The following is a 15,827-nucleotide window of genomic DNA, read 5'->3' on the forward strand; positions in this document are numbered from 1 at the left end:
GACCGACGTTCTGGTGCGTTCAGGCACCATGACACCACTGGCGGGTCGTAAACAACAGTGCGATCCGCCCTCTATCGACATAATAGGGTAGTTTCCTTCATCAAAGAAAACGAAAGGCATTGATTGCGATTCGTTACCCACCACTAGTGTATTCATAATACACAAATTATTTGGTTTTTGAAATACCGGTTTAGACGAATGGCAAGGGTCAAATTTTATCCTCATTTGAAAAAGGCCAGATTGGCGCCCATGCGATTCCACTCCGCATGACGTCACAGGGACCTAGTTTCTACACGAGAGGATAGGAGTTATGCATCGTCTGAGGTTACCAATGCAAGCATGAGGCACAGAGCTCAGGGAAACATGTCTTAATAATCACCTATTAAAACTGGCTAATGTCGGAAAGTTTTCTTCGTTTGATAAGGTATTAATAAACCTTTTTTAAGCTAAGCGCTACCGTTCAGCAAGGTACTCAGCTATCCGCTAGCATCCTGCGACGTATCAGAGCTAAGCCTCGCCTCAAGGTCATCTCACCGGGCGGGAGGGGGAACCAGAAATACGACGTACGGAGATATTTCCCGGCATTCATACTTGAGCGTCGCGTTTTCGCGCGCTTGAAAATTTTCACTTTTCATTTAATCGCGAAAAATAGATGTTGTCATTTAAAAATCTAAAAGCGCGAAATACGTACTCCAGGAGTAATAATCTTTCGATTAAGGCAATAAAAAAATAATAGGAAACCACCCTATTCAAGTCACGAGCAACCGCTTCGATCATGTCGGTAACAGACACGTTTCTATGGCAAAATCTTAATTCAAATCTCTCAAAAAAATCACCAAACAACCCTTTCCCTGAGGAGCTAACCTAAACCAATAACGTTTGTTTATATCTTATCCAAGGTCAAAAATGAAGTTCTTTTCTTGATTGCGTAAATAATTCTCCAATGCCTTTTCATTTACTACCACATGAAATGCAATTTTATAGAAATTTAAATAAATACACAGAGTTAAAAATGATATTTCCTGCATCAAAACAGATGTAATTCAAAGAGATGGCGAATGTCCTGTATAAATAGCTACCGGGTACAAATGACAACCATGCTACTTTCTGGGTACCTCCTGATGTCATAACCAAATGCCACCAATTTGGAGAGTACACAGGATCTTGTCAATTTACATCATTGATCGAAGGGTAATAGCATTAAAAAATGAATTAAGTGCCTATAGTAAAAAGATATGTCATCTTCACCAAACTTGAATCAGGTAAAGACCATCCTTTTGACATTTCGTGTCACCTAGAGGTGATATATGATCAATCTTAGCCTTTGATGTAGCTACCTCAATCACTACAAAATCACAAGGGGAATATAACCAACGTTTTGATCACTATTAGTATTTGATACAAGGAAATATCTGTGTAAATATTGCAACAAGATTAAGATCTTCAGTAACTTAATCTTAATGACATCAAATGTGTTAAGTTTGTAAGTTACGTTGTCATTCTCCCATTATAACGGGTTGTCTGTAGCAGGAATTCCCAAGAGTCCGATTCAAAATTGCAAAACCTCACGCCAATTGATAATAACTCATGCAAATACGTCATTTTTTCAGGTAAGGAGGAAATTCATTGATCGTAGAGTTTTTTCAGAATACTGCTACTGTACTCTACAAAAGATCAGTTTTTAGTGAGAACACGTAAGGCAGAAAGCATATGGTCTATCCTTACGAATATGGGTGCGACATGACTTCCCTTGTTAACATTGCCATAAAACCTCAAAACTACATCAGGAACCAGCGACTTTTATTTTTTTAGTTATTCAGCATCGACTTAGGGTAAAATTATCCAATTTTTCAAACTGTCCACGCCTATTTTCCACTGGCCAACTTCACGTTGTACATGCATCCGGATGGCCTGAGTATATGTTATGCAGCCTCTTTCAGTAATTTTAATGATATCAAAATATTGTATTCATTTAAAAAATTGGTTACCTGAGAGAGCGATAAAAATACTAACTAAAATTTCAAAGCAAATTACTATAAGACCATGGTCACATAGGTCACCTCAATTGACTTTCCTCTGTGGTTCTTAAACTTCGGAGAAATTCTCAAATCGTCAAGACACATTTTAAGTTACTTCGTTCCGTTTGAAAGAAAGAGAAGTGCAATTCGAAAGACGTAGCTGAGTCGCCCTAATAAATCCAAATCAGTGAGGAAGTTGCTTGGAGGATGTTTGTGTGGGGACCGCGAGGATGCAGTCATTAACTTTTGCCTTGGACTCAAATTTATCTCGTCCCACCAGTGCCCTTATCTCTTTGTCAGTAGCATAAAAAACGCTGTTTGGCAATCGGCCGTTCCTTCCCATCTTTTTCCACTTAGCTAGTTGTAGATGGCCGCTCGCCCTTCTCGGCCTCCACCGATTTCATCCTCCAGGGAGCCACGGTCAATTCGAGCAAGGACACCGATGCAACTACATCAGGGTCCTTCTTGCTCTAACGAGGGATAGAAGGTGATCGGTGAAAATTTGAGGGCAACGTATTTGTATTCAGTTATTTAAATTAGGTCAATATCATTGTGCAGGAAATCACTGCGAATCTCATACATTCCACGAAAGTTCCTTATGAAATTGTGTAGCGGAAGAGTATTGAATATTGACTAATTTGTACACTTATCGAGAAGTGATACTTAATGAATTGGAACGAATATCACCTTATAATTTCGTTTCCATAATCCACTTTTTATTGATGAGTTTTTATGAGACAATGCTAACTATCTCCTCGTCAACTATACTTACACACTATTATTATTTTTATGCCACTAACATGGAAACAAATCTAATCGAGCAACTCCCTTCCAAAGGGCTATTAATTTTGCACCAGAACCCGAAGCCCGATCAGGCATTTAGTCGAGAATAATACGTTATACAAAGGAAGTTTGTATAACTGAAATTTTAGACCATTTGAGGTTCAGCGTCTGCAGGAGTATCATTTTTTAAGGAAATACTATGGAATATTGAACGGTGCTCCAAACGGATATGCTTCTGGATTTAATTCATTTTATACAAATAAAGATTTAAATTTATTATTAATAGTTATCAATTCCAAGTTGAATAATTGTGAATTAAATCGCCAGCAACAATTTAAACTTCTTACAGTGCGTTAATACCATCTTCATTGCAATAAACGTATTTGCCAGAGATATAATTTCGGCTAACGCACATTAAAAGCAATCCAGTTCACCAATGATGATGCTCACACACACAAGCCCTTGTACCACGGTTCTACAAATTTTAGCTTGGAACAAGGCGTACATCAGTCCATTTCATACTCGGGGATTAGGGGAGAGCGGGGTAATAGCGTACACTTAATAAGCATTTTTATTTTATATCTTTCAATTGAAAACTTCAACGAAAGACGCAATCACATTGCTTTGAAGGAAATTCGATTTTCCACCATTTCTTTGCTTCACGTTTGGAAAATTTTTCTAACTCCTATTTTACAAAACCCTTACACTGCACGGTATTGTCCCCAGTGCCGGGGCAATACCGTAAACCAGTTGGGACAATACCGCTCTGTGCGGTAATGCCCCTATCTGGTGATGATGAACGACATCGCAAAGAGTGTGGGGGAAAACAAAGATGGAGAATGTAACTTTAAGTTTTATTCCATCATCGGAATAAGTAAAACATAGCATGATAGCTTACATTAAAATAAAAATAATACCAACCCCCTATCTTAGTTGTAATAAAAGTGAGCTAACATAAAACTAAAATTATAGACAATCCTTTTCTATTCACGATCAATATTTTATCGTAGCATCAAAATATGAAAATCCATAATTAGTACAGACAAACTGACGATACGACGAATGAAAGTAGTTCAGATTATTGAGGTGTTTCCACTATCTTGTGGTCGGATTATCGAGGTACGCCAGTACTTGGGAGGATTGGCAACTCCACGGGGCAATACCATATACCTTGCGTCTTTTACGGTATTGCCCCATGCAAGGTGAACGGAATTGCCCCAAAACGACATGACACAGCATTTTCAACCCTTACCTGAAATAAGAACAATATAGGACTTGTGTTTGCTATTAAAAAATAGCCCATTATATGGCTATTCAAAACCACTAGTTTGAATATAGCCACCATTAACATGTTTCCCTTACCTAAGTTTGAGTTAGTCGATAAAATTATAAGAAAAGTTGACAAAATAGAAAATCTTTCGTCATATTCGCGTGCGAGAAGGCAGAAGCTCCCAGATTGCCTATATCGGTTTCGCTTTCCTTCCGCTATGCAGCAGTATTTCCCAGTGCTCAATACATACTCCAGCGGATCTAACATTATGGTGCACGCCATTGTCCCGCCGCACGGTATTACCCCGGTCTCCCCTACTTAATTGCGTCCCATACCGTCCAAGGTATCCTCACGCTACCTGGTACACTCATCTACTCTTGATAGTTTAGACTCAAATTTCCTCGAAGGATGATCGAACAAAGACAAAAAAGAACATATACTGACTTTAAAGCAGTCAAAAATCTTAAATCCACTCATCCGCTTCTACCCAGTCCTGACCTTATCGCAAACCTTAGACACACTACGCAAACTCGTCTCACGCTTAGTAACACAAACCACCCCAATCTACCTTCACCATGTCTTGTCCCGCACCATGGATCAGTGTGCAATACCTCTACTCCATGCTTATTCCCATTGATCATTGACTTTATCTAGAACACTGTCTATTGATCAGTGGCGCATTGAAGAGGGAAGGCGATCGCAAGCCCTCCGAAAGGCCAGGAAAAATACATAAAAGGTAAACATACGTGTTTTTCTACCGCAAATATTCTCAAGACACCACTAGCAAATGGGAACTGCCCCTTCCTCATCTAGAACGACTTCAACAGTGCCTACTACTGGTTACTTGGAAACATTGGCTATGTCACAATCAGCGAGTGCTCGGGAAGGAGTCCGACGGAAGGATAAAAAAAAGTTGGGATATCTTGGAAATGATGATCGTAGAGCAACTTGAGGTAATCATATGTCATTAGCAATTCTTAATGCGTAATAAATTACTGTTTAAAGAATTTAATTTCGATTTTTGGGCAACGAGCAGAGGAATGATTCTTCCTAACCAAAGAGACAATGGTGGGGGTGGTGTTCCATGCATGATTTCATCGAAAACTGTTCGAGCTGAGTGGTCCGCAAACTTCTACGGGCTGGAAACCACAGCTCTAAACCAAAAAAACAGTGGAGCATGTCGAATTCAATGCCAATTCGAAAAGGTGTCGCATCGTTCCCTCTCTACGAAAACGACCCTGCTTACACCTTGCCGTAGCTATCTCCGAAACTTTGCTAACCAAAAAACGCGATAAAAGCAAAGCGCTGTACTACAAGGTATGTGCGATTAAAATAAATCATCGAAGGAATAAGTGGTTTACATGCACTCCAACATTAATTTTGAATTATTTCGTTAAGAAAAATTATAAAAATATCCGCATAATATAGTCGCGACAAGATATATTCCAAATATAAATAACTAAATCAAGGCTTAATGATCTCTATAGCGTGAAATCACCTTGTTAGTTAGGTTTTCTGTGATGCTTCATGACAATATCATAATGCAAAGTGGCTGTGCTCGACGAGATATTTCTTGAAACCCAGAATTATCAAGCGCAATGGCGCGCTATAAGTCAACTAGCCAAACAATTTATTTCTTAAAGCATAAGGTCTTCTATTGCATGAATTTGCTCATGTCTCAACTATCATGAAGTACCTAAGAATACCCATGAAGTACCTAACACGCAATCTACATGTTTAGTTATCCCGAGTGGTATTTCCGCAGTAATATTTCAATTATGGAGACCGAATACAGTGATATCTAATAATTGTTGACCTTGAAATAATTTTCCTTGCTTTCGATTTATCTGCTGTGAAATAAATGGAGCGGAGCGCACTAACACAAAAAAGTAAATTTCAATATTATTCCGATGTCCTTACAAAAAATATCTCGCCAAGAACTTCAAGCTCTAATAAAAAAAACTCATTTTTTATGAGAGGCAAATATTTCACATGAACCCCACTTACACGTAAGTGCGACGGTTGAAAAGAATTTAGTAATTTATAAAAAATGTATAAAAGAAGTAAACACCATATTTAAGATAAAAAAAATATTGGCATATGTCCCTTACGTCAGATGGCGGTAACAACGATGTTTTCACAGTTTGCTTGAACAATAAAAGTGGTCAATTTATCGCATTCTTTTATCAAATATATAAAAAAATTGATTTCCTTACTTTTTGCAAAACGCATTTTGTCTTCAAGCGGTTGAAAAGAAGGAACTTGTGAGCTAAATTTCTTAAAATTTTTAAATTTCAATTCGTTACCCAACAAAAATGCATAGTTTTGTTAAAAAAATAAATTATTATTGTTTCGTGGACTGCAATATCTCAAAATCAACCGCGTAACTCGGGGTTATCGGTTAAAAAAGTATTTGTAATTTAAAATGAACATAATTCATATAGGCATGAAACTACAACTAATGAGAACCTAAATACCCCCGAAAAGCTTCGTAAAACTCACAAGTTGGCAGAACGTAAATTAGGTGTTTTCTTTCGAGATAATTTGTCTTCGCTAATTGTATAAGATGTCAGAATAAAAAAGATTCACTAAATTATAGGTACATCCATACAACATTAAAAATCAGAAAATATTTCACAAAATAAGCAGATTTCGTTTCGTCAACAGAATTCGCGTTAAAGCCGAAAACCAAGAATGAATAATGAACCTTCACGCATGAGGGTTAAGTAAATTGGGCGTAATAAGGCAAGCCATTACCAGTCATGAAATTGAATTATCATACGTCAATGCTATTTTTATGAACATAGGGTTAGAAAACATAGTATTAACTCACTCATAACTCAGGCCAAAGATTTTAATAAAAATATCAGAGCTACGTTTCGATCACTTTAATAGCTACGAGACACGGTTAAAAGTATCAGTTACTAGGAAAATAAAGAGACAACATCAGCATTATAAATTCATTAGAATTGCCTAAGTAACTTCATGTCTTATGCTAAAATATCAGTGCTTTCGAAACATTAAGGAAAATCAACGCTTGAATTTGTTTGAGAGCGAAATTACTGAACGTAAAGATAAAAATAACAACAATACTGACACTGGTTACACTATACAGACGAGTCGACCATAACTTTTCAACGAACGTTCTTAAAAAGTGCACGGAAAATAACATAAAATTATGGTCTCTAGGCAAAAAAATTTATACTTTTGGATTACATTTACCAAAAAAATAATGCACGACAACTTAAACCTATATGCATTTCATTCTATGTGGAAGTACATAACTCCCCAAGAATGGCCCCTGAGTGCAGAAAACCGATAAATACTTGGGCACACTGTTTGACAGAAAAAGCGACAGATACTAATTTTTTATATCAAAATATTTAACGTGTAATTGTCGAAATAACTTACGCAACAGCAGAATGTGTAGAGTTCCATGACAACAGTAGAAAAAACCAGCTACCGTATCCTTAACCCGAGAGATGTAACAGTCATAATTAACTATCTCCTTTTTATAGCTTCTTTCATAACAGCAATATCCATAAACGTGAACATGAGCATTTAATATGGAGAAATTTGAGCCAATAAGTTACGCGGGAAAGTAAAGAGACGTTGATCTGTCACAGTTCTATATATCAATCTTACCGGCACATCGTCACATTACGAGCGCTCACATTGAGGGGCCGAGGACAGCCGACATCCAACAGTGCGTGAACTTATTCGTGCATGGCACCTCCACAGAATATTTTTTGGTATTTTCTACCAACTCAAAAATGAGACTGAGTCGTAGATAAACAATGGAAACCGCAATCAATAATCCATTTCACCCAAATGCTGTAAATATGAAAATAGTGTCCAGAATGAACATGTGATCCATTGTTACAAATTCAACGACACCTTATTGTTACCTCAGCAGAAATTATTTTGGAAAGAAATAACCTTTCGCATGGGTATTCTCACCCAGGCTGACGAGGCTATTCAAGGTGAATAAGAGCGATGGAGAGGTACGAAAATTACTCTCGAAGTTTTTTTTACGGACGAAGAGGAAACGTATAGTCTTCATGGCAATGAAAGTCAGACTCGCGGAACTTCCGACATGGGGCTCTCCGCTCTGACGTCATTGAAGACGGGATAAATCACCGATGGAGGAAATACGACAGCAAACGATTTCCCCAAACGATTTCATACACAACACGAGTTAATACATTGGAACTGAAAATGGGGCATCACTCTTCGAATAATAACGAGGAAATTAATTGCGAGTGTCCACGATATAAGAACTGATTCTAAAATCATGCCGCAGTTTTCTAGGCCAAAGCCAACGACAAAAAATAGAGAGCGGAATTGGTTGTCACAGAGAGAACTGGGTAGCGACGAAATTTCGCTTTCCTCTGCAATAAAATAATTTCATATTTACGACGCTGGTTGCAAAAAAAAAACTATTTGAAAACGAATAATGACGGTTGGTGAAAATAAGGCCATTTAGGGCCTAAGCTAGATCTATAGTACCCAGAAAACCCATTGAAGTATCCATAAAAATTCCCCGCCCAACAACTTATACCATTATCGACTACCTGACAACTGACCTAACTTTGTTTCACCAAAGACACTTGTTTTAAGCGATAATACCCACTCTGACGTTCCACCTACTCAGCTTCCGTCCGTTCAATTCAAGCGCAGTGTGTGGTGAGATTGAGTGAGAAAGCACATTCATGGATGAGAACACAATTCATTAGGTCATAAATTATTTTGTAGCCGTAGAAAGCACTGACCTAATACAGTAATTAACATGACTGAATTTTTATGGTGATCCCAGAGGTTTTCGGGCAACTTGACAACAAAATCAGTCAGCTGCCACCGCAGACCCGAATAGAATTTCGATAACATCAACCGTTAACCTTCCGAACACTACTCAACTCTTTAATCACGATTGAATTACACTATCAACAGCTGGTATAAGAGGTATGAGTAAGCTGAGCAAACGCGTTGAGGACGACGGCTGATACGAATGCGGCGACGCCTCACGGGCACCAGCGACACTCAGTCCCCCGTAGCCGCGAACTCCAGGCCACGGCGAGTAGACTTGTAGGTGAGGGGGGGAGAAATTCGCGGCGAAGCGGGGTTGCGCCGCTACCCCGGCCACCGTGGCGTGGCAATCGCGTGACGTCAGGATAACAGCCAATCGGCAACGACTAGCAGACAACAGCAAACCGTTTGTAATCGTTTGAATCTAAACTGATTGCCTTCGTCTCACCGTTGTCATGCCTTTGGATACGGCGCGCGGAAAACTGCTGATAACCCTATCAAATTGCATTCATTTCCTCGGAATGAACGTCTGTAAGTACAAAGTGAAAGAATCTTGTAGTATAAGTTGGCCATTAATGCACTGTACGATATGTCACATAAAAACAATCTGTTTTTATGTGACATATCGTACTTAGCGTATAATATTCTTATGTTCTTGGAGTATCTGTGGATTTTTTTCATTAGTGTCATGCTATATATGTGCTGTAAATGGTGTTATGACGGGGTAAATGCAAGTGCAAAGGGTGGGGACTTAAGTACTATTAGGGCATTATTTTCTTCCATGCGAGAGACAGTCATTCACTATAAGATAATTTTCCACGGGAGTACCCTTATATTAGGGAAGCTGGCGTGATGAGTAATCCCTTTGAAGATAGTCCTTTCTACTCCTCCAACACTTTGGCAAAGATATCCTATCTTTATTTCAGATTTGCGGGTGAAAAAATGTTCACCATCGATGACCCTCCACATCTCCTGAAGTGCCCACGAAACATGTTCATGGAATATGACAATAAAGAAGAGGTATAAACATTAGCAAATACTTCAAAATTGTCAGTATTATGTAAATAACCATAATTAATTATAAATTTTGTTGTAGATGACAGTTGGTGGTGTAGCTATTACAAGGGTTGGAAAATAGACCCACAATGAGGAGACTAAAGAATCTGAGTGGAAGACACTGGGAATATCGTTCACTTCCCCAAGATATCCACCTCTACTCTTAATCCTAGGTGAAGAGAGAAAATGAAAGGGAGCCTTGCCGCCCATGCATTCTGTCGATTACTGTCTTCTCCATTTGGACATTTTTGTTCGGTTAGGTGAGTATGATTTCATACAGATTTGAGAAACTGTAAATAGATAAATTTAGTAAGGGAGACATCCATGTTATTTTTACTGTCTATTGCAGGGTGGATTGATTAAGGTGTGAGTGTGACTGCAGAAATCGTTCAATTCATAAAGCAGTTTTGCAGCTTTAATGGAAGTGCCCAACAGAAGAACTCGAATGGAAATCTTGTGGCCTCTTGCATGATAAATGTCAGCATCTGGAATTTTAGGAAGAAGGTATTGAAAAAGTTTATATATTTGTGATTCGCCAATTCTGTGCAGTCTCTATAGTGGGTATTTCTATATTATGTTATATATTTTATTTATCAAATTGCATTTCTCTAACAATTTGCATTTCTCTGACCAAGCATTAGCCTGTACCTCTCCTGATGTTTTCACAAAGTTGTATGGTATGGTTTTTTGGAAAGTATCTTTCCCTGTTACTCATTTAGTCTGTTTAATTACTCATGCACCAAGATTCAATAGAACACATCAGTCAGATTACACAACATAGCCAACATTCTTAGCACACCTTACAAAATTATTCGGTACATATAATGGCCTGACTTATTTCAACAATCAACGATGGGAATACCATTCAAGATATGTATAAACATACTGTTTCCTGTGTAAGATGAAGGAGATATTATTTCTTTGTATCTTATGAGATATTCTTTTCTCTGTCTTTTAGGGAAGTGTAATGAAACTTTGTCTTAAGGCCTCACCCTTAGTGAGCAAGATATGAGAAATATTAGTGAAAACAGTAGTTACAGTTTTTGCTACCAACTTTAATAAAATAACCATTACTTAAAGACAACGAGTACCAAAGCCTCTAATTTTTGCATGGCAGTGGTAATACAGCCAACTTTTTGAACAGAGGACAGTAAAGGGCATCATGTTTTTTAAAAATTCATAGCCTAAATGCCTCTTTTTTTTTGATCTATAAAAATGGCCATTGTCTGAGACGAGGAACTCCAATGTATTCAATGAGATAGGTAGAGAAAGTATGACTCACTTTTTGCATTTTTCTTTCAATTCTCCAAAATTATTGTTGCTGTGAGAACAATATTGGTGTCAACAGCATAGGGAATGGATTGGAACCATTTATTTGTAGAAAACTATTTATATGATCATTTATGTCTGAAAGTGATAGGATAGGCACAGGGAAGGAGCTTAATGGAACTCCTTGCTTCAGGCCTGTACCCAGGCAAATGAAAGTTACACCATTTCCTGAGGTAATGACAAATTGAATATAGTCCGACAAGTAGGTTTCAATCAAAATTAGCTATGACACAAAAACCATCAAGTCAAGTTTATTGAGTATCAATTGGTGGTCCACAGTGTTAAAAACTTTTGAGAAATCAAAAAATATTGTAGCAACTTCCATTTTATTATCTAGTGCATTGATAATCTGGTTTTCTAAGTGATGGATTTCAGAAGATGAGATTACTGTTTCCTGCCCTTGGTATTTATGGTTAGGAAGTAAATATCTATGTCCTTATTGATGTTGGGGGAATATGAATTATTTAATCAGTATAACTGCATTTATCAAGGGAGATATTATCGTGGGAAGAAACGGATTGCTAGACAAGTGAATCTCATCTATTTGTCAGCATAAATGTGAAAATTATAACTTCATATCTCAAATGAAACTTGCCTAAAGGAGGTAGTAAAGAAATGCTGCCTTCGATTTTTGGTAACCAAAACGGTTGTTCCATAAGAAATGCACAAGGATAAATGTTTTACCACCCTAAACACTTAAGGTCACTCAAAAAAATTTTTCAAACAAAGGAGTGGATACTGCTTTGGCAAATCTGGACAGCTTTTAATGGAAATTTTGAAGCATGTAGTAGGGCATTTGCAATTTTCTGACATTTTCCGACCTTGAGTTTTACATGATTTCAATGTGGATTGTACGCCCCTAAAATTGATTAATTTGGAAATTCCTAGTAAGTTTACATGGAGACTACTGTTCATTATTCCAGACTTAGGATTCTTTTGAATGCAAAAGTGTATTTTTTCCATCCTTTGAAATAAATAAATAAATATTTAAGGCTGGGTAAATTAATCAAATTTCAAAGTAAGACAGAGAGTTGGGTTTTTCTGTAATCAGAAAAATCTTTCCCGTTCCCACCTCATTGTTTTGTTTGCTTTTATTTAATAGTTCAGTCAGACTGTTGAAAAGTTACTGCAGTCAAAATTTTTAAATACACGAGTGTTCCTACTGCTAATTTGCTTTGAGTTGTATTCTCACGTGTAAAGATTTTTTAGATTAATTCATTTAGTCATTCATTTTACATAACAAATGAGGACCATAGAAGCCTAGGGGGACTAGTGCAATTTTTTTACATAATAGCTGATAATTCTTGGTAATTAATTGCACTTATCTTTCTTGGTTTCTAAGATCCTCAATTATTCAGTAAAACCTCTTTACATCGCAATGGAGGGGACCAAAATTTGGGCAATTTGATGTTTGGAGGTAGTTAGGCTGTCTCGGGAGTATCTCCTTGGTATGACAAGTATTTTATGAGATAAAGAGGTTCACTACAAAGAGGTTTGATCTCTGCATTTCTCCAGGGTTTTCTTCCGCGTCAGATTGTTGGTTGACAACAGTTTCAACAATCTGACGCGGAAGAAAACCCTGGAGAAATGCAGAGATCAAACCATCGCCACGGAAACCTACGCTCTAACATTACAGAGAGGTTTGCCTATAAATTTACATGTAAAACTGACCGCAGGGGTGGTATGAAGTGTGGAGGTTTATGATGTAAAGAGGTTCACTGCATAGAGGTTTTACTGCATATGTACATAATCCTAACAGCAAAACACATTTGAATTTTTAAGGGAGTCTTAAATCATGTGACATTATTGACAATGGTAAGATATTTTCATAATAATATGTTTTGTACCTTGGCTTTACTTCAACTTCAAAAGTCACCTCAATTCATGTGATATGTAATAACATCCCTTTCACTACAGTAATTTCTCCTGTGTTTAGAAATTTTGATTTGATTACTAATTTTGTGCAATATGGATTAAAAACTGGAATGAGATACCATGGATTAGTAGTGGTTTTCTGTTCATCGTACTCTACACTGTACAGTGCAGTATAATCTCCTAAGTTTGATATATGATAAGTACATTTGAGAGATTCAGCCATAATAGTGTGTGTGGAAACCAAATTGGAAATAGGAAAGATTCACTTTGTTACTTTTCATTGATACGAATGCACTTTGAGATATGAATGGATAACTGCAGCTGAAAATTTTTCCAACCGGTTACAGTAGGCTATATGCTTTTTGAAACATCCTACTATGTTTGGTAGGTAGGCAACTAAAAATCGTCAGTAACAATCCCGATTTGGTTGACAACCGAACATCATCTGTAGCCGACCGGGTTCAGTAGGCTACCGAGAATCATCTGCCTGAGTGAATTCTTCCCATTTCCAATTTGATTTCCACCCTTACCAAAATGTCTGAAGCCTTCTCATTTAAACTCAACTGATTTGGGCGTTACTTAGTAGAATGATGAAATATTCATGGTGAAACAAAAACAAAGTACTGTTCCAAAAACTTTTTATTTGGTATCAACTATCTTGTATGATGTTGGGCACGATATGGTGGAAGTTTTAATATTAGTAAAATAAGACATTGCAATATTTCCACTGACTTTTATTATGACACTAACATTTCGTCATTACAAACAACATTATCAGGTGTTGCTTGGCCATACTTGATAACGTTGTTTGTAACGACGGAACACGTAGTGTCATAATAAAACTCAGTGGAAATATTGCAATGTCTTATTTTACTAATGCTATCAACTAGTTTCAACATCATTACCAAGACAATTTGTCTTGATAGCATATAAAAAGTTTGTGAAACAGTATTTGGTTTTCGTTTCAACTTCTAATTTAATTATATTGCATCAAACGTAGGACATTATACTGTAGTACACATTACGGTATATAGCCTGATATTTACAATAAAATTTTGTACATTAATTGTTATGATGGAAGCTTATTTGTTAATATAATGACTACATTTTCAATGTATAAATATTATTTTAATGTGTGTTGGTTGTAACCCATGTTTATTGATTTGAGCTTTCCTAACTTTTTACAATGTTAGTTTAGACTGGTAGAACGTACGAGTGGTACATAGGAGTTTCGTTCCAATTAATTCTTACAAACTAATCCTTATCCGCTTTACGTGTGAATTTTGTGGACTCCTGTCCTGCTTGTTAAAGAATAATTTCTGTTGTAATAACGATTTTTCATGTACAGACACCAGCTCAAAATAAAGGCTTTTGAAGCGTAATCGGATTTTTTACTTATTTGAAGCAGTAATACCCCTATCCTTATAAGATCCCTACAAAATCCTGTCCCTAAATTCGCGCTGGTTAAAGGGAATAAGAAAAAATAATAAGTAATACGTAAATACAGCAATATATGCAGACGACATTGGCAGTCAATTCCGATTGGCTGTTATCCTGACGTCACGCGATTGCCACGCCACGGTGGCCGGGGTAGCGGCGCAACCCCGCTTCGCCGCGAATTTCTCCCCCCCTCACCTACAAGTCTACTCGCCGTGTCCAGGCTGCGTCCCCCATGTTTTGATTCGAGTAGTTTGGACGATTCAGAGGGTGGGCTGGACCGCGGCTGAGAGGCCACGGAAGCGGATACACTAGTGTGGTCGACGCAGACGGATACGATAGTTGTCCTCTCACCTCTTAGGAGTGATGCCATCCGTGCGCTCGGCCAAACTGCAGTCGGAGACCCGGTTGATAGCGGGTGAGATCACGGCGGGAGTCGGTTCCAGAGCAAGAAGAGGCGAGTCGTGCGAGACAGCCAAGGGGCCGTCGTTTGCCGAGGAGAGAGCATGGTTCTCTAGGTCGGTATCCTTCATGGCAGCTTGCGAGAGGAGATCCGAGGCATGGCGAAGACAAGACGCGAAGATTTCGAGCGGCGGGCTCAAGACGAAAGGAAAATCTGTCTCACTGTTCCACCTCGTCCGTGCAACGCGACGGGCGGCAGTTGAGGAATTAAGCTCGACGAAGGGAATGGGACGAGTAGACGGGGAAAGGAGGGGCAAAGGGGAGGAAGGAAAGAGACGAGAGTGAGGAGTGTGAGGGGAAACGCGGAGAGGAGAGGGGAGACAGAGGAGGTGCGGGAACGAAAGAGATACGTGTCGTGTGTGGTGATTGCGCCATCTGGCGGGATTCCTCCGACTCTGTGGACGCCCGTCTCACCCAGGGCACCAGTTAATCGCAAGGAGCGTGTGCTTGCAATGATGGAAGTAGTAGCATCAAACACTATGGGCGAATGAGGAAAGCGGTGACAAAGACGACTCGCGACATGGTTTACGGAACTGGGCCCCAATTGAAACTTGAGATTCGATACAACCGAGCGTAGCTCGTTGTTCTAGCGACAAGGAACGTTAAGGTTTCACTGATCTGTTGGAGAAGGGAACCAAAGGAGCTCGGTGAAGGACGTGAGTCGTAAGGAGAAGAAAAAGCGGAAAAGGAATGAAGGAGTTGAATCCACTCAACAGCACCTAAGAGGATGATGAATTAATGCGATGATGGTTACTTTCCGATGCATGAAAAATTCCACCACTATAGCTACG

The 15,827-nt window shown here is 38.4% G+C and overlaps 1 protein-coding gene and 1 long non-coding RNA gene across 5 annotated transcripts in view; one reads left to right on the forward strand and one right to left on the reverse strand.

Moving 5' to 3' along the window:
• LOC124159619 (G protein-activated inward rectifier potassium channel 3-like) overlaps nt 1-15,827 on the reverse strand; it is an 84,958-nt gene that overhangs the window by 33,458 nt on the left and 35,673 nt on the right. For 2 of the 4 annotated variants that reach the window (XM_046535553.1, XM_046535546.1), the window contains exon 1: nt 14,929-15,259. The exons of 1 other annotated variant lie outside the window; for it this stretch is intronic. In XM_046535553.1, the coding sequence (XP_046391509.1) occupies nt 14,929-15,107 (179 nt within the window). In that variant the 5' untranslated portion in view covers nt 15,108-15,259. Of the gene's footprint in view, nt 1-14,928; nt 15,260-15,827 lie in introns of those variants that run through there. One more of the 4 variants, XM_046535539.1, reaches the window with a different exon arrangement.
• Nucleotides 9,494-10,323, forward strand: LOC124159660. The gene is made up of 3 exons (XR_006865008.1): nt 9,494-9,897; nt 9,974-10,193; nt 10,283-10,323. It is a non-coding gene; the product is annotated as an uncharacterized LOC124159660 (long non-coding RNA).

Source organism: Ischnura elegans, chromosome 1 (genome assembly GCF_921293095.1).
Source record: "Ischnura elegans chromosome 1, ioIscEleg1.1, whole genome shotgun sequence".
In the NCBI taxonomy this organism is placed as follows: Eukaryota; Metazoa; Arthropoda; class Insecta; order Odonata; family Coenagrionidae; genus Ischnura; species Ischnura elegans.